The 23,808-nt window shown below is 38.6% G+C and overlaps 1 protein-coding gene across 9 annotated transcripts in view; it reads right to left on the bottom strand.

Moving 5' to 3' along the window:
- The window catches only part of kcnip4a (potassium voltage-gated channel interacting protein 4a), a 1,148,311-nt gene that overhangs the window by 269,702 nt on the left and 854,801 nt on the right, over positions 1–23,808 (bottom strand). The window contains exon 1 of one of the 9 annotated variants that reach the window (XM_073064918.1): positions 6,964–7,070. The exons of the other annotated variants lie outside the window; for them this stretch is intronic. Within the exon in view, the coding sequence (XP_072921019.1) occupies positions 6,964–7,000 (37 nt within the window). The 5' untranslated portion in view covers positions 7,001–7,070. Of the gene's footprint in view, positions 1–6,963; positions 7,071–23,808 lie in introns of those variants that run through there. 9 annotated transcript variants of the gene reach the window in all.

Raw genomic sequence — 23,808 nt, 5'->3', positions numbered from 1 at the left:
GCTTTAATCATCATTAAAAACATTTTGGTCAATGAAGATGCCAAGTTAGATTCCTCTTTTCTTTGTGAATCCAGGAGAAACAGGATTTTTCCTTTATACTCTGCTCGTTCAGCCTGGACAGCCGATGCTCTGGAATCTCTTCTGTTCCACTCCTGGCTAGGAGCCTTCCTAGGAAGTGATCTTTTCACACAAAGTGTACTGATGTTCTCAATGCCATGGTGGTCTAAAGCAAATGGACTGCCTCGGTAATAAATTCCAGCCATAGCCTAGTAACATGAGACAACTTTATTTATTTATTGAGATACAGCATGGAATAGACCCTTTAGACCCCTTGAGCCACACCTCCCAACAATCCCCCGATTTAGTTCTAGCTTAATCACGGGATAATTTAAAATAACCATTTAACCTACCAACCAGTACGTCTTTGGACTGTGGCAGGAAATCAGAACACCCAGAGGAAGCTCACTTGGTTATGGGGAGAATGTACAAGCTCCTTACAGGCAGCAGTAGGCAGTGAACCCAGGCCACTAGTACTATAAAGCATTACACTAACTATGACGCTACCATGCCACTATGATTATTAAGTATTCATTCATACATTTAATATTCATACTTACCTAGTTCTTGGCCTGAAGTTCATTTGACCAATGAATATGGATAGGTCTGTACAATATATATGGTGTTCAATGAAACTTTGTGTTATGCACATCTGTGCTTTAAGGAACACAACACACTTGTGGCAATGCTGATTGTCACATCCACTGTTATGAAATTGGATAATGTAAAGGAACAGTGAGTGCCAAGGGCATGCTGCCTACAAGAAGGAACCTGGTTTGATCAGGCAAACTTTAAAGCTTGATCAGGCAAATTTTACACCATTCCCTGTATTTTTATTGAAAAGTCCATTGTAGAAGATGTCGATACAGTCAGCTTGGCTGCAACAATGGTCCAGGCTTTCAATCATAATACAGGAAAAGCCGTCTATATTATCTTCAGGCACCAACCAGGCCTGGTTCGGAAATTGCACCATCTCAGATCGCAAGACCCTGCAGCGGATAGTGAGGTCAGCTGAGAAGATCATCGGGGTCTCCCTTCCCGCCATTACGGACATTTACACTACATGCTGCATCCACAAAGCTAACAGCATTATGAAGGACCCCACGCAGCCCTCATACAAACTCTTCTCCCTCCTGCTGTCTGGGAAAAGGCACCGAAGTATTCGGGCTCTCACGACCAGACATGTAACAGTTTCTTCCCCCAAGCTATCAGACTCCTCAATACCCAGAGCCTGGACTGACACCTTACTGCCCTATTGTCTTTTTAATTACATATTGTAATACCTGCACTGTTTTATGCACTTTATGCAGTCCTGGATAGGTCTGTGTTGTTTTTCACGTAGCTCAGTCTAGTTTTTGTACTGTGTCATGTAACACCATGGTCCTGAAAAAACGTCTCATTTTTACTATGTACTGTCCCAGCAGTTATGGTCGAAATGACAATAAAAGTGATTTGACTTGACTTGACTTCATCCTTATATTCAAGTCACAACATTCAATGTCCTCAGTGCTTGCAGCTAGTGTTTCAGGATGGCATGTCACGTGATAGTTCTCATTTCTCTCAATATCTCATAAATTGCATGTGGTTAGTACGTGCAGCTGGGTAAAGGGTTGCAGATCTTGTTGTTTAAATCTATAAAGGCTTGCATGACACATGCTGATAAAAATCATTCTTTAGCAGCTACAGAACAATGTATAGTGCTTATAAAAAGTAATCACCCCCCCCCCTTTATATTTTACTGCTTTACAACATTGAATCACAGTGGATTTAATTTGGTTTCTCTTGACATTGATCATCAGAAAAACTCTCCTGTGTCAAAGTGTAAACAGATTTCTACAAAGCAATCTAAATTAATTACAAATATAAAATGCAAAATAATTGATTCTGTAAGTATTCACCCCCGTTAAGTTACTATTTATTAGATACACCTTTAGCTACAATTACAGTCTTGAGTCTGTGTGGATAGTTCTCTATCAGCTTTGCACATCTGAACACTGCAATTTTTCCCATTTCTTTATAAAACTGCTCAGGCTCTCTGTCAGATTGCATGGAGATTGTGAGTGAATTGCCCTTTCAAGTCCAGCCACAAATTCTCAATTGGATTGATGACTGGACTCTGACTTGGCCACTCCAGGAGATTACCTTTGTTGTTTTTAAACCATTCCTGTGTAGCTCTGGCTTTGTGCTTGGGGTGATTGTATTGTTGGAAAACAAATTTTGTCCTAAGTCATAGTTCTCTTGCAGACTGCATCAGGTTTTCCTTCAGGACTTCCTTCTATTTTGTTGCATTCAATTTACCCTCTATCTTCATGAGCCTTCCAGGGTCTGCTGCAGTGAAGCATCCCATAGTACGATACAGCCACCCCCATGCTTTCACAGTAGGGATTGTCCATTTTTGATGAAGTGAGGTGTTTGGCTTATGCCAAACATAGTATTTAGTCTGATGTCCAAAAAGCTCAATTTCATTTCATCAGACTGTAGAACCTTCGTCCAGCTGATTTCATGGACTCCAAAACCTTCTGGCCAAATCTTGCCATGATTTCATGTGAGTTTTTTTCAACAGTGGCTTTCTCTTTGCTAATCTCTCATAAAGCTGCAACGGGTGAAGCACCTGGGCAACAGTTGTTGTATGTACAGTCTCTCCCATCTCAGCCACTGAAGCTTGTAACTCCTCCAGAGCAGTCATCGGTCTCTTGGTGGCTTCCTTCACTAGTCCCCTTCTTGCACGGTCACTTAATTTTTGAGGTCAGCCTGCACTAGGCAGATTTACAGCTGTGTCACATTTTTTCCATTTCTTGATGATTGACTTAACTGTACTCCAAGTACATTTTCTTGCATCCATCTCCTGACTTGTGCTTTTCAATACCCTTTTTACAGAGTTGCTTGGAATGTTCTTTTGTCTTCATGGTGTAGTTTTTGCCAGGTAACTGACTCATCATCAGTCGGACCTTCCCGATTTAGGTGTATTTTTACTACAATCAATTAAAACACCTTGACTACACACAGATCTCCAAAAACAGATCTCCTTTTAACTAAAAGGGGGGGGGGTGTGGGTGGTGAATACTTAGTAATGAATTATTTAATATTTTATATTAATTAATTTAGATCACTTTGTAGAGATCTGCTTTCACTTTGACACAAAAGAGTCTTTTTCTGTTGATCAGTGTCAAAAAAGCCAAATTAAATCTGTGGTGATTCAATGTTGTAAAACAATAAAACCAAGGAGGTTGAATACATTTTATAGGCACTGTAGCTTGCACCAACCCACATGTTAATTCAGCAATTTTTTAAACAAATCAACATAAATTTAGGCTTGTATATCTTTTATCTCCTTTCCAAACATTAGTAACGTGTAAAGAAAGATATGCTTTTTATAAAGTACCCATTCAATTTATCTGCTAAAAATGACACTTCATATCATGTCTATGTAGCCTTGAACCTGATGCATGAATATCGATTGCTCTAACCTGGTGCCTTTTCCCCTTCCCCTTCCCTTTTCTTCATTTCTTCACTCCAGCCTCTTACCTCTTCTGCTCTCCTGCTTATTATCTCCACCTGGTGCCATTCCTTCAATTTCTCCCATGATCCACTCTCCTCTCCTATCGCATTCCTTTTTCTCCAGCCCTTTACCTTTTCCACCATATCATCTCCCAGCTCCTTACTTCATCCCCTCTCCCCTACCAGCCTATCACCTTCAAGCTTGTCCTTCTTATTCTGGCTTCTTCCCCCTTCCTTTCCAGTCCTGATGAAGGATCTTGGCTCAAAACATCAACTGTTTATTCATTCCAAAGATGTTGCCTGACCTGCTGAGTTCCATCAGCAGTTTCTGTGCATGGCTCTGGATTTCCAGCATCTGAACAATTTTTTGTGTTCTTAATAGTGGTGATAATGCCATTGACATTTCTTCAACTTAGAACCTTTTACATCCATTTGCTAGAGCTGTATCACTGCCTGGTATGGGAACTATTCTTCCCTCAATCACAGGACTCTGCAGAGAGTGGTGCGGACAGCCCAATGCATCTGTCACACAAAGATAGGTGTGTAAAATGGGCCCGAAGGATCATTGGGGACCTGAATCAACCCAATCACAAACTGTTCCTGCTGCTACCATCCGGGAAACGGTACCGCAGCATAAAAGCCAGGACCAACAGGCTCTGGGACAGCTTCTTCCACCAGGCCATGGTTAATTTACGCTGATGCAATTGTATTTCTATGTTATATTAACTGTCCTGTTGTACATACCATTTATTACAAATTACTATAAATCACACATTGCACACTTAGATGGAGACATAACGTAAAGATGATTACTCCTCATGTATGTGAAGGAGGTAGGAAATAAAGTCAAATCAATTCAATACAATGCTAGCAGGCACATTGCTGAAGCTGATTCCTATTTTAACAGATCAGTGGCAGACAACCTCTTGCGGAATGCTATATTATTGTACATTCCCACTCTTTCACCATCTGGCCCATTTATTAAGTTGCAGGATTTGTTGCTGAAAAACTAAATTATAGCTACCTGTTGTAGCAGTTCAAAAACAACACTGAATTGCCAGTGTTAACCAACTGCATGCACCAAGCTCATACAAACGACATGTAATAAATAAACATGGGTTTTATAATGATCCATGAGTGCCCTTCTAAATTGTTCCTCTAAAATCTGATTTTAACAACTGCCAAGTGAAGATATAGCAAAGCTGATAATCTTCACATTTCTATAGGTCTCATCTAAACAAATGTCAGCAAGTAGAATGAACAATGCGGGAGTCACTGAAGGTTCTATTAATAACACATCATAATAAGTGAAACTGCTGCATGGTGAGCAAGATGACAGTCTAATTCAATTTTTCTTCTCAAGCAACTGAATCATAGGATATTAATTATATCAGAGCAATTGCTTCCCGTTCCTTGAAAAACAGAAGTGGTAATCTCAGCTTAATATGGCAAATGCTCTGTCCAAGACGGCAAGAAACCAGTCCATTACACAATATAGCCGCCTGTCCTTTGACTCTGTCCACACTTTTCATTGTCTCGGGAAAGAAGACAACAAAATCAAGGGTCCATCCCATCCTAGTCAATCTCTTCTCTTCACTTGCAATGGGCAGAAGACACAAACATATACCAATTGGCTCAAGGACAGCTTCTATTCCACTCTTTTAATAGACGTTGGTTCCTTGAGGCTGTCGTAGCTGGGGGAGGTAGTGGGGATAAACTCCCACTACCTATTAGGTGCTCCTAATGGTACGTGTCTCAAATTGCCTCTGACTGAAACCTAGCTCCTAGCCTTCACATGTGGCTTAGCCGCTAAGCCCGGCAGAGCCACTTCTGCTTCAAGAGAAGGGACAAAGGCAATTTACTGACGCCTTAAAACCAATTGCTTCAGGCAGATGCGGCTCGTCACCAACCATGGTTGGCAGCTCATCTAGAAGAAAAGCTCTGATCTCAAAGGTCTGCTGCCTTTGTGGCTGCACCTACTCATGGAGAAGGCTTCAGGAATAAACCCAGAGGAAAAATACGGAGCTGCAGTCCCTCAGGCAGTCCTGCGTTGAGTTCAATGCTGACTCGCAACTCCTGTGTAAAATGTTTCAGTCTACCATTCCTCTGAATTCATCAGCTGCATAGAGAGGGTGAGCCTGCCGAACAGGCAACAGCCTGCTCTCCATATTGTACTGCCCTGGCTTGCGTATCACATAGACAGCTGGGACACAGCATCCATGCTCGGCCTCAAGGAATGGTCTTGTCATATGCTAAAAGATGAACTCTTGATCTCCTAATCTACCTTGTCATGGTCTTTGCACTTGTCTACTTGCTTTGCATTTTCTCTGTGACTGTAATACTATATTCTGCATTCTGTTTTCCATTTTCCAAATGTATGGAGTGATCGGTCAGGATGACATGCAAACAAGAACTTTGCACTGCAGCTCAGCACAGTTAACAATAAAATCATTAAACTAATAACTAGTCTCCTCTGCACCCCATTGTGACATGAATTTCCAGGCATGCCCAAAGTTCAAAGTAAATTTATCAAAGTACATACGTATATGTCACTATATACTACCCCAAGATTCATCTTCTCGCAGGCATCCACAGTAAATAGAAAGAAACACAACAGAATCAATGAAAAACCTTACATGATAGAGATGGACAAACAACTAATGTGCAATAAACAAAAAAAACTGCGCAAGTATAAAAGGACAAGAAAAAATAATGATGATAATTGTGGTAACTTCTACTTTACAAAAAGACCACTTGACAACTTGATGGCCAAAAGAGCATCTTTATCTGGGACGACAAATGATATTTACAATACAGAGGCTTCCAAGTACCTCGTGCGGCATGGGTGGAGGAACTATATACAATGCATACTGGCAGTAAAAAGAGCGGAAGTAAAGACCCCGCCAACCCTGGTAGTATTAACTTACTTTTAATAATACTCACATTACAACAATAATAAATAAATAAGCCATAAATTTCAAGAAATAAGCAATACATAGAGAAATATTTTAAAAACATTCCTCAATTTTTCATGAACTGTTAATACAAATTCAGTGTTCTGGTTCTATTCTTGATTAGTCTCTTTCTGCTTGCTCATATTGTATTTATATTGGTTTATGTACCAAGATACAATGAAAAGCTTGTCTTGCAAGCTGTTTGTGCAGATCAATTCATTTCAGTGTGTTGAGCTCAAATAAGATGAAGCAATGACAATGCAGAATAGAATGCAAAAGCTACTGAAAAGGTGCAATGCAGGTAAATTATGAAGTGCAAGATCATAACAGATAATGAGGTAGAGCATGGCTCCATGCAGTACAGACAGGACAATATTTCTTTTTAGGCTGTTAAGTTTTAACCATACATCTTACAGCACAATTTCAAAAGGAGGATCAGACTTGTGTATCTTACCATTCAATGGTATTAGCATTGCCGTTTTCCCTATCATCCATAGCACGGAGTAATTATTGAATAGAAACTTAACCTGATCAGCTACATGAATGTCCTGCCTGCTGGAGCAGGTTAGAGGCTCTGTATCTTATAGTAATGATTCACTTCCAAAGCCTCTTCAGCACTTTAAATATCAAACTTGTGATAGAATACTCTGCAATGCATAGTTCAATATTAACTGGAGTAAAACAGTCATCCATCAAGTTAAGGATTCACTCTCTCAATCTCACCAAACTCATTGTCTGCAGTGACGAAATTCTGCAATTTATCCTGCTCTTTTAGCAGCTTTTGTCTCTGAAGGTAGAGGGCAGCTGGGGAATGGAAGCAATGTCATCTCTTGGATTCCATCTTTTTCAACTATTATTCTGGTAGTCCAATTCTTCCTAACAGCATTATGGAATTGCCTCAGAAATTGCACTAGTTCTCAAAGGCGGGTAACCACCTGAAGAAATGAAAGTTAATGCTAGACTTGCCAGTCCTGAAAATTATTTTGATTGGGAACATCCCATTTGGCCTTCTGAACCTGCATCACCATGTCATTATAATTTGTAGCTCTTTCTCTAAGTTTTACCTTTCCTTTAAGCCCATTTATACTAGTTATTGCTTTCAATCTACATGTTAATGAGTTGACTTGGTATCAGGTCTCACTTACTGAGATTTTTTTTTGGAAGCCATAGTAAATATTCTAAACATGAACTGTATTAAAATATCACATCCTTTTCCACTTTGATGAAGTTAGCACGCAATTAAATTTTAATACATGAGAGAAAGGCATTTGGCTCCAACATGGATTACTCAACAAGAAATCCAAATATATGGCAGACGGTCCATTTGGAACTAAGCCCACCTTTTACTTTGGTTTATTCATTCTAATTCTGCACTCTATCTGACTGGTTCAGTTAGGACTTCTGTCCACTAGCCTGGGGTCAGATGGAAGAAATCAAGCATTGAATTGTGAACCAAAATTATTCTTTTCATTGCAAATAGCTTGCATCTAATATTTATATCTAACAAGAATTAATGAGCAAATTTAAGGCAGCATATTTTTCATTATCTCATAATTTGGCTGCACTACAGTAAGTGCAAACAACAAAATATTTAGCACGTTATCTCTCACGCAAACAATCTGTCAAACCAACTGTGGAAACTCGGGTAAAAGTAGTTTTGCCTCCTCTCCCCTCTACCTCTAAATTTGCTGATTATAACTACAGCAGTTAAATTTTGTTCTGGGGATGACAACTCAATGAATCAAAGGCTCTGAGTGGCCTAATACCACAACATGGTCTTGATTACCTAAGTTTATGTTCAACAGATTCATATTTATTTGTGTTACATGTGTTTGTTTGAAACACTTCGGCTGATCACTCTATTGATAATAAGGAAAATGATTTTAAACAGCTATAATCTCAATGTATTGTGGCCATGACCTGCTTCTGTATGGTTTTCATTAACCACCATGCAAGCAAAGAGATAGAACCACAGACCCTTTGGACCACCATATCCATTAAGTAGTCATCTATATTAATCCCATTTACTAGCCTTCTAAACCTTGGCAATTCAAGCTGTTGTCCAAATGCTTCTTCGATGTTGTGAGAGTATTGGCCAGCACCACCCATTCCGACAATATGTTCTAGATTGCAACTGCCTAGGAATTGTACACTAGCTGTACAATAGTCTGTTCCTCAAGACTCACTATTCATTGTTTAAGTTATACACTTATTAGTCCTCTCAAAATGCATAACTTCACACATATTGGGATTAAATTCCATCTGCCATTTGTCTGCCCTGGTTATGCCCTTGGTTATGCCCAAGAGCTGACCAATGTCATCCTGTAGCCTATGACCACCCTTACTATCAATAATACCACCTATTTTCATGTCATCTGAAGTCTTAAATGGACCTATATTTATGTCTGGATTATTAATGTGTATTACAAAGCGATCGGTCCCAGCACCAGTCCCTATAATACATCACTGGTCAGAGGCTCTCAGTACTAAGCCAATCTTTAATTTAATTTTCCCATTTGCCCTGGATCCATCCCATGGGCTCTAATCTTTTGGCCTGGTCAAAGGCCTTATTAAAGTCCATGACGCTATATGAACTACACTACCTTCATCACTATATATTTTACTTTCTCTTCACATAATACAATCAAATTGTCAGACAGGATCTTCCCCTAGTAAAGCTATGCTGACTATCATTCATTTGTCTCTTTTTTTTTCCCAAGAATAGATTAATCCTGTTCCTCACATTTTTTGCAATAACCTCATCAACTATAACAATCTAATAAGCCTAGAACTATCTGGTTAATCCTTATTATTAATTTTAAATAATAATATCACGTATACAACATGTTTGCTGTTTAACTCACTAAGATATCTAATTTCTCCTTTTTAAAAATAATGTTCTAAACTTTCAACACACACCACCCACTACCCAGAATCCTCCAACTACAATATTATTCTACTTGGTAAATACAAAAGAGAAGTATTCATTCAAAACCTTATGTTAGCTCTCTGGCTCTCTAAGTAGTTTGCCACTTTAGTCCTTAATAGATCCAACTCTTTCCTCGGTTACCCCCTTGCACTTAATTCAGTTCTAAAAATGCTTTAGGAATTTCCTTCATCTTGTCTGCTGAGATTTATTCATGCCCATCTTTGTTCACCTGATTTTATTGAAGTACCTTTCTATATTTTCTATACCCTTGCAGCGTTAATTTCTCTTCATCAGCCATAAGCTTCCTTCATTTTCATGCAGCCCTTGACTATCCTTTGACATCTGGAATTCCTTGGAAATGCTGTCTGTACCTTTTACCATTATGGGGATCACATTGGTCCTGAACTTTTATTATTTGACTTTTGAATGCCTCGCACTTGTCAGATGCCATCCTACCTGAAGGTAGCTGCTCTCAATTTACTTTTGTCAGGTCCTGTCTCTTGATATCAGAACTGGCCTTTTCCAAATTCAAGACCTTAATTTCCTCATCATCTTTTCCATAACTACCTGGAAATTTACGGAGTTAATGCCATTATTTCTAAAATGCTCTTCCACTGAGACATGAATCACTTGTCTAGCCACCTTCCCCAGCATTAGGTCCGTCTTCTTCTAGCAGGATTATCTATAAATTGTATATGTTGAGTCATTGAATTATATATAATGGAAACTGGCTCTTCAGCGCAACTCATCAATGACTAACTGAGCAGAAAGATTTGTAGAGGCTAGGTAGAATCAGATAGAGTTGAGTAGTGGGTGGTCTTTAAAAATTCCACCTCTTTTACTTCTTTTACACCAAGGTGATGCCAGTTATTATTGGGGGAAGTCAGAATCTCAAAACTATTGTAACTCTTCTCTTCATATTTCTTCTGGCTCTTGCTGATTATTAGGAATTTTCCATGTGTCTTCAGAAATCTATTCACACCTTTTTGCTCATAAACTCCACCCATATGTCCTCCTTTGAAGAACCTTCTGGGATATTCTCACTCATTACTGCAGTTGTATTATTACATTGGTGTTTTCATACTAACGTTAGTCACTTGCAGTATAAATGTTACAAGGGGGAGTTAGGAGCTGACACAAATGCAAGACACAGACACTGAAGCAGTATGAGCAGGACAATGTTTATTAAGAATCCTAGGGAAGCCAAGGAGCGAGGACAAGATAGCAACATGGATGTAGACACAGGATACAACCTGGGCTAGGACTTGGGACTTGGACTTGACTGGGAACTTGGGTCATGACTCGGAACTCAGGTCTTGGCAGGGACTTGGTACCTGGGTCTTGACTTGGCTCTCGACTTAGAACTCAGGCTTGAATTGACCTGGAACTCGGACTCAAACTCAGACTTGACTTGACTTAACTTGGACTTGGACTTGACTTAACTTGACTTGAAACTCGGACATGGACACAGAGCCGGGACTCTTCATACTGCAAACTGCCAGCAATTCTCAGCTGGCCACAAAAGCGTCAGAATTCGTACAGCCGGCAACTCAGCTAGACACGAAAACAACTGAATTCGCTAAGCAGCCACAGGCACTGAAGCAACCTAGAGTCCACGATACTCGGTAGCTCTGATAATGGTCCAGACGGAGAATCAGGTGCCTCAATTAAGGTGCCCAATGGAACAAGGGAAAACGGAAACAACTGGACTGCGGAATCCACGGACCGGACCATGAACTGGAATGCGGAGTCCATGGACCGGAACGTGACAATAAAATATGTCCAACCACAGTCCTGAAAGAAACGTTAACTTGTCTCAATTCATATCATTATTGAGATGACAAAATTAATGGTACAATCTCTCAATTTTAAGAAACAGAAAACACGAGATCAAACATTGCTTCATGTTGCAATACACTGATACTTTATGCCCATTTAAACTAATGTACCATTCATTTCATGCATTATACTTCACTCTAATTACTGTGTAAAACTAAAATTTATAGGTGATCTGCTGAAAAGCAGCCAGAAGAAACTCTCCCCTTATATGAACAATCCTTAATATGTGAATCTCTCATGACTTACGTTTAAGAGAACCAATTCAACTTAATTGTTAGTGAGTTATATTGAGTTGAAGACCTTCAACAAAGCATTCAACTTAAATTTAAATTTATTTCACGTTAAATGCATATTTTAATTCTTTTTAATAAGATGTTGGCCTCATTGGCAACATCAGCATTTACTGCCAATCTTGAATTGCCCTTGAGAAGATGTTGGTGAGCCATTGTCCTGAATCATTTGATTCCTTCTGGAGAAGCTACTCCTATTGTGCTGTAGAATTGGGGCTTCTCGGAGTATCAGTGATGATAAAAGAACTGTGATGTATCTGCAAATCTGAACTAGGAAAGATGACATTCTTTGACAACTGCAGCCCTTACACTTAGAGGATGTGAGTTCGGAAGGTATTGTTGTTGTCCAGATGACTAATTGTGATGCATTTCATGGATGGTATACATTACAGCCACCATATGCTGATGGTGGAGGGAGCAGATGTTAAACATGGTGGATTTAATACTACTTGAGCAGGAACTTTTATTGTATCAAATTCAAGAAATGTTTTGCTCCAAAGGCAATTGGTTATAGAGTTATGGACATTTATTTTAGGAGTGTTTGCTGTGTTATTCAGCACCTTTGTAAGATCTCTTTGCAAAGTTTACAAAAATACTATTTGAAAACCCTTTTACAACACAGCAGCATCCAAAACGGTGATGCCATACTTCAATAAAATATTAACAAAATCTAGGAGAAGTTACCTTGTTATTTAGCAATCTCATGAAAAGGCACATAATTCAAGCTCTACAGTACTTGAATCTGTGCATGGGATATGCCCAAAGGCCACAATTGTTCTGGGAAATAGGTTGTCATTTTGAGAAATATTTCCCTTGTTTCATATTCAAGCCCTCTTCTTTCAAAGTAGTTTTATTTAGAGCCAAAAAGAGGACTAGTTTCCCAGATCTGGTACTGGATAATGAGCCAGAGCAGTTCATAATCTAACAGCTAGTGAATATCTTTCAAGTATTTTTTATACTATGATATTTAGTATAATACTTAAAAACCAGGGATATAATGCTGTCATAAAAAATGTGGATTTTGGTATGCCAACCAGAGTCGACCCTGTGTAAAATTACAGATGAACAGTGAAAGAAGCCAATGTAAAAACTAATCTTAATACAGGACATAGACCCCTCCAACAAACAGAAGCATTCAGCACCAAGTAAATAATTCAAAGCATGTAAGATAACGTAAAGCCAAAGGAAAGATGTGCTGCGATTGGCACAGAAGCAAGTGATAGGAAGAGAAATGGCAAAGGTAAAAAAAAAAAATGAATGTATGAGAATGTCCAATTAAAGATAATAAAAGAAACCTGAGAAGTATAGTATATCGAGGAAAAGTGCTGCATAGAGCCAAGCAGGCCCTTTATACTATAAACGAAACAACTCTACAGTTAAGGGAAAAAATAATAGACCTGGCTTTCCACTACTTTTGAATATGTACTTGATTTAGGAGGAAGTGACTGGAGTTGTGTCCCCAACTGCTTGACACCACAACTGCACACCCTTGCTGAAGCTTCTGTACTGGTGCTTCCACCATTCACTGTCCACAACTATATGATCAAGTTTGTTGTTGATTATAAATATGATTGGAGCATTGTAAATAGTGATCATAAAATCCCAGTGAGATATTGGAGGAATAAGAAGCCTTGCAGATTTTGGAGGATAGACCGACATACACGCATTCTCCAAACCTGTGAGAGCAACGTGGAAATAAAGAAGATACAGGGGTTCATATATGTACACAGATCACTCAACTATATTATTCAAGTTTAAATAATAAAAAGAAAGCACAATGAAATGTCACCTGATATAAATTGATGATAGGTTATAGGATGAAAGATCCTAGTTTTTATGTAATACAGATTCACCTGAAAATTACCAGAGGTCCATTTGTTCGATTATGAAGAAGAGAGACTACACAAGATGTTTTTTTCTCAGTTCAATGGAATATAAAAAAGGTGATTTTACTATAGCTTTGGAAATTGGATGAATCAAGTAGAGAGCAACTTTTTCAATTTGTGTGCGTGGGGACGCAATCTTAAATTCAGACAGGTGCCATTGAGAAGTTAGTAATGTTTTTCTTTGTAAACGGTATTAGAGGAGTAGTGATTTTACCCACAACATACAATAGAATCAAGCTCAATTAATCTTGGTACATCTGCCAAGAACATGTATTCAATGGTTAAGTATAAAATGATTCATGGAGTTACGTAGGATATAGTTTACACTTCCAGCATCCACAGTATTTTGGATTTAATATGAACTGTATATCAGCTATAATGCCATGGTGTATCTGAAAGAGTTGATTGGTGTTTTCATGCCTTTATGCTCCTCTTTACTACTTCCCATACTACAACTCTTCAGCCTTTCAGAAATGTCTCTGAAGTGAAATATAATTTTGTTTATCCAGTCATTTTCAGCATTGGATTCTTAACATCAACTAAAATGGATACACAGTAAAGTAACTGAAAAAAAAACATTAGATTAGACTCTGTCTGAATGAGAACATTTATATATGTGAAGTGAGGGTTCTTCTGTAAAAGTTTCCTGCAGGGATCACTGTGGTGAACTACATATACCTGTCTGGACACGCCCCCTGATGACTGCTCCTGTGGCTCCTCCCACAGACCCCAGTATAAAGGTGATGGAGGTCTGAGCCCGGCCCCTCTGTCTCCAGGATGTAGTATAGTGGTCACTCACTGCTTGTTCCTTCTTCCAGTCAATAAAAGCCGATGTCTCGCCTTTACGTCTCAGAGTGAGTTATTGATGGTGCATCAATCACAACAAGCATTATTTCTCTTCTGTGTGCTGTGTTTTTCTGACACACATCTTTAACTTACAAATGGCCGCCAATGAGTTAACATGGGCCAAATGCAGAGAAGCAATCCTTCAGAACACACCAGGCCTTACACTTGGCCTCCAATCCCTGATATCCTGATAATTCATCTGGTCTTGATCCACTTTCAACCCACCCCAGTTGCCTTCCTTCCTCTGGCCTCTCTCTGCTTGAGCATCCTTTGCACATTGAGTGCTCCAGACACCGATCTCACCTGTTGCACATTAGCTCTTGGGCCTGATGTGCAACAGTATTTTACCTCCAGAGGGTCATGAAAGGAATATGTTGGTCTGCTAATCATCAGTAATTTAACAGGACTTTCAAGGTCCTGATGTATTTCTCGATTTATGTTACTAAATATTTGACAACTCTTTTATGGGAATTCTACACTTTTGTGATGTGCAAAGCTCATATTTGTTTTCATTTATAGTTTAAAAAAAATCCATTACAGAGTCACACACCACATCCCTTTCAAAAAAAAAAACAGATGGGCTTTGCTGCAGTCATCATTGATGCCTGTAATCCCTAAATATTTAACTGAATCCTTACATTTCTAGTCTGATTTTCCTGAAGAGCTGACTGGTACATTTTATCCAAGATGGCTATTCACTTCATTCCTTAGATTTATTGATATCACACATGATCTTGGCCCCTGATCTCATGTCAAAAATTACTGAACCAGAATTAATAGTTTCTAGATCTACAAGTCATTCAGTTGTTGAGATTTGTTCAGTTTCCTGTTTCATTGCGGCATCTGAGCTGCTCTTTTTCTCAAAGAATCTGAATTATTGTATCTCAGCATCTATGCGCATTTTCTTAAATTGGATTATTCAGGTTCACCAATCATTTGACATTTTTAAAGTTCTCAATTAATTTTTAAAAGTGGCTCTCTCTATGGTTTCTTACTATCAGCATAGCCTATAGAGTAATCTTGAAATTGCTGCATATACTGCACAAAGTGGCCAAGGTTTTTTATACTTAGATTCTTACCAGTAAACACCAAAACTAACCTCAGCAACAATCATTAACATTTCCTGCAGTTTCTTCCACTTATCTTCAAATCATTTTAAAATGTTTGATTGACCTTTGATATTTACCTTTTCACAAACTGATCTTTAAAAGTAACTGTTTGTGAATCATGATAATCAAGTGAAATAGAACAAATATTCCATCACTGACTCAATTGAGCTTTGGCTTTTAATCTTGCATTAAAATTCTGTAGATGATTTCATAAGAACTATGTTGACTTTAGGAAATTGCAAATGTTTGACAAACCTATTCAAGAATATAATATGCCAGTGCATTAGTTTGCTTTAATTTTCATATATTCTAATTTTGTCCTATTATGTAAATGCTTATTATGAGTATCTAATGTTGATTATGTTGGAATAGCTATTAATTTTGAAGATCTGGTTTCCCCTTATGAACAATTAAAAAGAGCTGCAAGATGTTAGTGATGTATCAAAATAGTTCTGTTTAACAGTACAGTTAAGAGGAAGTTTAGAAGCAGTACTTTTCAACAAGCCAAAACAGAAGATATATTTATTTTAAAAATAAAATTAGATCTGAATATTTAGAAATCATAGCAAAATATTACTGGTCTTGACGTACTGTTACTGGAAAGAAAACTCTTCTACATGCCTCTCCCATTTTGATAGATAGATAGATAGATAGATACTTTATTCATCCCCATGGGGAAATTCAACTTTTTTCCAATGTCCCATTTTGGATAGCAGATTCAGAGAAAACAGTTTGTCATTTTCACAAATGCAGCTTTTTGTTTCCTACGCTTGCAACACACAACCTGTACAGCCTTTCTGTAAAGTTAAAAATGTTGGAGGGAACTAAACTGAATATTTCATTTATGAATTGGGCTTATGGATCTCCTTGGGTAATGAACCTCTGCCTCTTGTGTTGAAAGCAAGAAGCAGGCTAGCTTCAATTAGCCACTCATTTCAACTGTTTCATTATACAACCAATGTTAATTGTAGCACTGATGAAGAGCCTGTGCCCAAAACGACATGCTGAGTCCTTCCAGCATTTTGTGCGTGGTGTTCAAGATTTTCAGCATCTGTAGAATTCCTTGTTTCGATTGGTTGAATGTATTTGATTGCAGTGTTGATTGGTTGAATGTATTTACAAGTGTCAAGTTATGTGAGTGGGTAGCTCCAGTCAAATTTGTTTAGCCTTGCTGAAATCCAGCCTAAACCTCTTAAAGGGGTGTAATAGTAAGATTGAGGAAGATGTGGGCAGCTGTGCAGAGAGTGAGAAACAATTAGAAATAGTAGGCCAAGGTTATTGGACATTACCTTGCACTGAATGACTTGATAGAGGAGCTGGACATTAGGAGATAATCAACTCCCACTAATGCCTCTCCTCCTTCCCTTTCTCCAAAATCCATCATCCTCTCCTATCAGATTCCTTCTACTTTAGCCATTTACTTCTTCCACCTGTCACTCCCAGTTTCCCACTTCATTTCTCACCGCTATCCACCCATCTTTCCCCTCACCAGCTTTCACCTATCACCTGCCAGCTTGTACCCCTTCACTTCCACCACCATTTTATTGTCTTTTTCCCCCTTTCTGTCCTGTCCTGTTGAAGGGCCACAGCTCAAAACATCAACTGTGTATTCCCCTCCATAGATACTAGCTGACCTGCTGAGCTCCTCCAGCATTTTGCGTGTGTTACTCAAGATCTCCAGCATCTGCACAATCTCTTGTGATTGGGAAATAATATCTCACTTCTTCAGGGGCCCAAGAGTCCATGTAGACTCACGTCCAAAGCAGATAAACCTTAAAGTCAAAGAAGGAGTTAAGACTTGACAAAATGAACAAGTGTCACAATAAAGTTCCAATAATCTTACACCTGTGGTGAGAGTCCGTGGATGCTTCTTTAAATGTCCTATCATACCAACTATACTACTCACTCCATGCACTACTCAGTTCACAGATCTCATCATTCACCTCTCTATGATCACTATCAAACTGGCCTCCTGTCCAATAGGCATTGCGTCATCTCACTCTCAGACAACCCACAATTCACACAAACTTCCATCAGTTCAATTATGATAGCCACATTACCCAATCACATCTTTCAAAATTCACTGCCCCTCTCTTGCAATGAAAAATAACGGCACCAAACTGGAAGCCTTTACCTACGGGAATGGCTGTGCCTGTGAAATTGCCATCACCGTGGCTGCCTTCATCCAATTCCTTTACTGCTTGTTCAGGTTTGGAGACACGGCAGGGAAAATCACAAGGGAAATTTGGGAGATTTGGGAAAGGAGATATGTAGGAAGTTTGCACTTCCACCATCTTCATCCTATGACTCAAATGAGAGTTACTGAGTAGGGATAGACTTACAGGAGCATAATATGATTCTCCATGGTTTCTTGCTCATTGCTGAATCTGGTTTCAGCATGACAAGTGACTGCCAGTATTATTTGCAGTGTCTGCTCCATAGGCATGAAGGCTGGCCTCACTCCTCCTTTCACACTATATTTGAAAGCATATATGTAATGTTCTGAATAAAATTAAAAAATGGACAAACCTAAGTGCACCTTATCATTATATTTTCTTGACTTCAATCTATTTCCTGAACCTACTCCAAGGAAAGGACAGAATACTGTTAAAGTTCACTCACAGCTGTTAGTTCATCACATTAATGGGAAATGTACTACTGGTACAAATAATTCTTATTTGACATGTTCAGACGCTCCCTGAAGAGAATGAATCTGGGACATTTCATCACCTGACTTCCATTTTTAACTGGTTTGTTATAGTGGTACTGCTATCAGCTTCAGTTCAGTGTATAATATATTTTCTGGATCTGCAGGGACAGACAAACTAATGCTTTTGGCTTGTTCATTTTGACAAATATTGCAGACTGTGAAGCACACTTTTGCAAAATCTTATATTTTTTATTCATAATGAGAGATTAATGATTTGGATTATGAAAAGAAAATGCCAAAACAACCAAAGTAATAGGATTGTGTGCATCATCATTTTCTGCTCAATTCCAGGATAGTTTTCTTAATGAGTACTAAAATGATGTAACAACAGGCAGGCGCACATATTGTGCCTTGACTGTCATTAGTTGTTCTTGGCAGATCAGCTGAGGACAGGTTAATGTGCTGTAGAATGTCCCTCGATCAAAAACTGCAGCCCTTCCTGATGGTCTTGGTTCAATGGATGGAGGGAAATTAAATCTCTTTTTTTTCTGGTGCAGGAGTGTTAGATTCGCAGACATCCCTGTGGGACATACAATTCCCAAGATGAACTGTGCAGTTTTATGGGGTTTTTTTTCAAGCTAAGTAGAACATCACAGTAAAGTAAAATGCTTTTTAGAGAAAATTTTATTTTCTTTCTGGGCCTAATGGATGCTTTCTGATGTATTACTGCAACTAAGCAATGAAGGTTCTAAAACAGGGGTTCTCAACCATTTTATGTCATGGACTCCGACCATTAACTGAGGGGTCTGTGGGCCCCAGGGTGGGAGCCCCTGTCAACTGTTCTATTTTGCATAATTTTAAGTATTTCCTTCAGTGAAATATGTATTATGCGAAGTCTCAAAATCTGGTTTTAGTTCAACAACTTCTAATGTACTGAAAAGTGCATCAGGAATATAACCTTCTTACTTTAGATGTGACTGACGCCAGATCAGTTCTGTAACCATAGTAGTTTCACAAATGGAAGTGGAAATTTAAAGATCTTCTCCAGCATGTAAAATAAACCAATTAGTAACAGATAAGACATGTGGATTGTAGAATTATTTTCATTAAAGATGGAAAGATCAATGTATTGGTGACTGAATTAGTGAATTATAAGTATCTTTTCAATTCTGAGGCTCAAGTAAAGGTTGAAGGGGAGATGAAAAGAAATGCTTTCATCCTGAGGCTGGTATTGTTCTAGAACTCACTACTTGAAAAGGGGGGTAGTGACAGAAATCTTTATCAACTGCCTGATTGTGTACCTGAAGGGATGTAATCTGTCGGGCTATAGACCGAGTAGTGTTAAAATAGCTCAGGTCATGTGGTACTTTTTGGACTTGCACAGGCGTTAGGGGCCAAATAGTTTCCTTCTGTGAGAGTAATCTTCCAATGAGTTGATTGTGCTTTTTTGTTCTTTAATTCTGTACTATTCTAAAACAGTGCCTGTGGGTACAACACACATAGAATTCTGGAGCTAGTCACTGTGTCACTCTTCCTTCCTGTCCTCCACCAATTTCCATTGGCAAGTTCGTGAATTGTGAGGACGACACTATAACATTTCAAGGTGTTTTAAACAGGTTGAATAAATGGCAAATGATTGCAGATGATGTATATAAAACGGTTAAGTGTGAAGTTACCCGTGTTGATAGAAAATCAGAAAAACAAGTATTATTTATCAGGAAATGTTACTGTACAAAGGAGATCAGTATCATTGTAATATCAGTCACTGAAATCAAGTTTAAAGGAAAAACAAGCAGTTAAGAAGCCATATGGTTTGTTGGCCTACATTGTGTGCAAGAACAAGGCGGCCTTACAATAGTCATACAAGATCTTGCTGGGACTACATCTTACCAAGAGAAGGATTTATTCCCCATTGAGGGATGCATTGAAGGTTTATCAAGCTGAGGAGGACCTTCTCTGAGAAGTTTGGGTTGATTAGGGCAGTATTACTCGATGTTAGAAGAATCAGAAGGGGTCCCATTTAAATCTACTATAGGACTCGAAAACAATGATGCAGGGAGGATCCTTCTCCACGGCTTGGGAGATACTCAGAGAGTGGATGTGAGGTAAGACATCAGGGGTTGTGAAGAGGAGGTAGTGAACCTATGGAATTCTCTGCCACCTAAGGCAGTTGAGGCCAATCAACTGAATGCTTTTGACGAAGTGATACTTAGATTTTGGGACACAAAAGGGATCAAGAAGTAAAAATGTGAACATGGTGTTGAGATCAAGGATCAGTCATAATGGGATTGAAAGCTGAAGCAGGCTTGAAAGGCCAAATGGACTATTCTAGTTCCTATTTTCTCTGTATCAAAGTATAGACTATAGGTTGTGAGTCCAGTTAGAAATAAAAGAGAGGTAAGAGACTACAATATCTGGTAAATGCAATGAGATAAAATTGTTATTTCATTTCATTTCGTATCATTCAAAATTCTCATTTTTAAGAAAATGCTAGAGATGAACTAACTCCCCATCAAAATAGAACTTTCAGCCTTATTAACATATAAAGTAACAATCAGAATAGACTTTAATAAACATTGAGATAAGCCACAGACTCCAAGATGATACCAGTCTGTAAAAGGGAAACTTGAGTGATTTGCTGTCATTATCATTTTCCTTTAGTAATATGGAATGGCTTTGTTAATGTTTACAATTATTACATTGAAAGTGATCCTCTTCCTGCAAGTGGCTTACCACTAGAGTAATGAAGAATTTATTTGATGTGGTGGGCATATTGATACAAAAATATACATAAAATATATTCACCAGGCAGTTGAATAACAACATCTTGTGTGTCAGTAATGCTACGTTACAAGAATTGCCTGAGAGACTGGAAATTTTTCACTTTTCTGATGCTAGAAAACAGTTTTATAACTGCATCACAATCATTTGAACCCATCATATTTGCATTTGATATTGGAAACAACATAAGCTGGCTAGGTAAGATATTTCCCTGTTTCTTAAGATGTCACAGGATCTGCAAACATACTGAACTTCTACATAATTAATATAAAGAACAGTAAATATTTTGAATCTGTGAATTTATCATCTTTTTTTCCCACATAGTAAATTCACATAGATTGTTTTAAAAGATTTGTTTGAGATGGCCAAATAAAAAAATTAAAATAGTGAGTGACTCACATTTTGATTGTTTTTCTTATGAATATAATGAATATAGAAATGTATGCTCAGAAATTATTTCTATATCTCCCTCATTTGGTTTCCTGCTGTGTTGTACACCCTTGCTTAAACATCCTGACATAAGTCAGCAGCTAACCATGTCTGGCATCAAAACTGATGCAGGTGTAGCTCCCAGACTTCAGGCATTATAAAGACATTTGATCAAAATTAGGGAAGCCAGCTGTAACTAATTTAAATTTTGCATCAATTTCTAAAAATGACAAGAAGCTAAAACTACCCCATAGCGTGAAATAATTTGCTGGCATCACCTGGGCTCAGATGTCAGGCAAGGCTAGTGAGCTTCTATCAGAGCTTTTATCCCACTGTTATCAAATTCTTGAATGGACCTCATGACAATAAGATGCACTCTTGTGTCCTTACTTCATTTTTGGATATGATGTTTAAGCAACAGTTGGTGTCTGATTTTTTGCAGTTTGGAGACAATATTCTGAGACCTTCATAGGACTTAGTAATTACATATACTGCTTTATTCAGGCTCTGACTAACAGAATTTCCACTGAAATGCTGAATTTTGTAATGATTTGATCTGTAAAATAGTATGCAAGAGAAGCTTTTCACTGTATCTTGGTACATGTGACAGTAATAAATCAATACCAATACCAGTACTTCAGTTTGCTATGACTGGCTTTTCTGTCTATTGCTTGATACATTTTGCTTTAAGAAATGTATCTATTATCTCCTTGAATGTATTTAATGACTTGGACTTCTGCGGTGAACAATTCCACGTGTTCACTGCCACCTGAATGAAGAAGTTTTTCTTAGTTCTCGGTTCTAACACTCCATCCTGGTGTCTGTGAACCCTGGATCTGGACTTCACAGTATTATGGCACCTTTTCCCCTGTATCTGTCTATCTAATCCTGTTAGAATTTTACAAGTATCTATGAGATTCCATCTCATTTCCCTATACTCCATTGAATATAGGACTAACTCATATCATCTCTCCTCACCCAGGAGTCCAACCATCTGCAAATTGTCCAGTAAGTTTTTGTTGCATTCCCATCATGTCAATAATATGACAAAAACCCAGTGCAATCCTCTGAAGGGCTCCCACCAAAGCTTATACTCACTCCCACAAATGCCCTCTCAGATATCTCAGCAAACAAAAGATCCAGTGAAAAGGAGAAACTGAAGTAATCCGCGTCGTAACAAAATAGTGCTTTGGAAAATAATGGGCTAAAGGCTAACAAAATCCTTCTCCCTAATAATCTACAAACTAGAGAAGGAGGAAAGAAGGAAGAATGGAAGGATGGAAATAAATCTTTTTTGCTTGGTCTGCATTCTCCCTATACTCTTTCATACTTATTCCTATCATACTTATTCTTGGTTACTCTCTGCTGCTTTCTCAGGTTTTCAGATAGACATCCTATAGGGCAGGAGTTCAGAACAATGAGGGGCGACCTTGCAGCAGAGTATGTACAGATGACCCTCCTTATCCATGAGAGATTGGTTTCGGGACCTCCTGCGGATACTAAAATATGTGGATGCTCGTCCCTTATCTAAAATGGCGTAGTATTTGCATATAACCGACGCACATCCTCCCGTACACTTTAAGTCATCTCTAGATTACTTATAATACCTTTATACAGTGTAAATGCTATGTAAGTAGTTGTTATACTGTAATGTTTAGGGAATATTGACAAGAAAAAAAACTGTACATGTTCCTCCCGCTCACAACACAAACAGTGAATGAACGAGATGCAAGGTGAACAATGATCAAACAACGAGTAAAACTTGTAATACCTATACAGTAGTTGTTACACTGTCTTGTTTAGGGAATAAGGATGCTTTGGAGGAGGCTCAGTAATACTAAAGTCAGGAACTGTGGAGGCTGAGGGCTGAGGATCTTCAAGCATTGAATGTTGGGACTTCAGAATTGCAGATGCTTGAGTTAGAAACATTGTTATAGGAAGCTGTCTCCCGTGATCTTTACGTCCTTGAGGCTGTAGCACTTTAAATAGCCAGCCAGCCAGCCATCCCTTACTAGCCTTAAACTCCTTTCTCTTGCTCTCATCAACCGCGTCACTATAGTGTTCATAGAAACTAGGAGCTTTCTCACGTATAATTTGGCCATCAACAGGGATATGCTTCCGTGACATGTTCTACCTTCTCGGTGAGAGATAGCACTTTTCGCTCCCTCTTAGCCTTTGAGGAATTGCTTTGACCACCTAATTGCTTTTTAGGAGCCATTTTTTCACAGGAACAGAGGCGAATGAACAAGACGCGAGGCAAACAATGCTCGAACAACAAGTGCACTTCCGGGTTTTCTTGAAACGCGGTTGGTTGAATTCGCACATGCGGAACTTGTGGATAAGAAGGGCCAACTGTAATTCTTTAAATATTTGCTGGAAGACTGGTTCCAGGACCTGGAAGGTTTCTAACTGACTATTTGTCCAGAATTTTAATATTTGAACAAGAAGATTTAGGAGCAGCTTAGAGATTAAACTGACAGCATGTCAGCAAGCACATCCAACCAGTTAATTTAAGCATTGTAGGTAGCAGATCCCTCCTC

This window comes from Hemitrygon akajei, chromosome 13, assembly GCF_048418815.1.
Source record: "Hemitrygon akajei chromosome 13, sHemAka1.3, whole genome shotgun sequence".
Taxonomy (NCBI): domain Eukaryota; kingdom Metazoa; phylum Chordata; class Chondrichthyes; order Myliobatiformes; family Dasyatidae; genus Hemitrygon; species Hemitrygon akajei.
The sequence above is the reverse complement of the archived record's forward strand: the minus strand, read 5'-3'. Positions and strand labels throughout refer to the sequence as shown.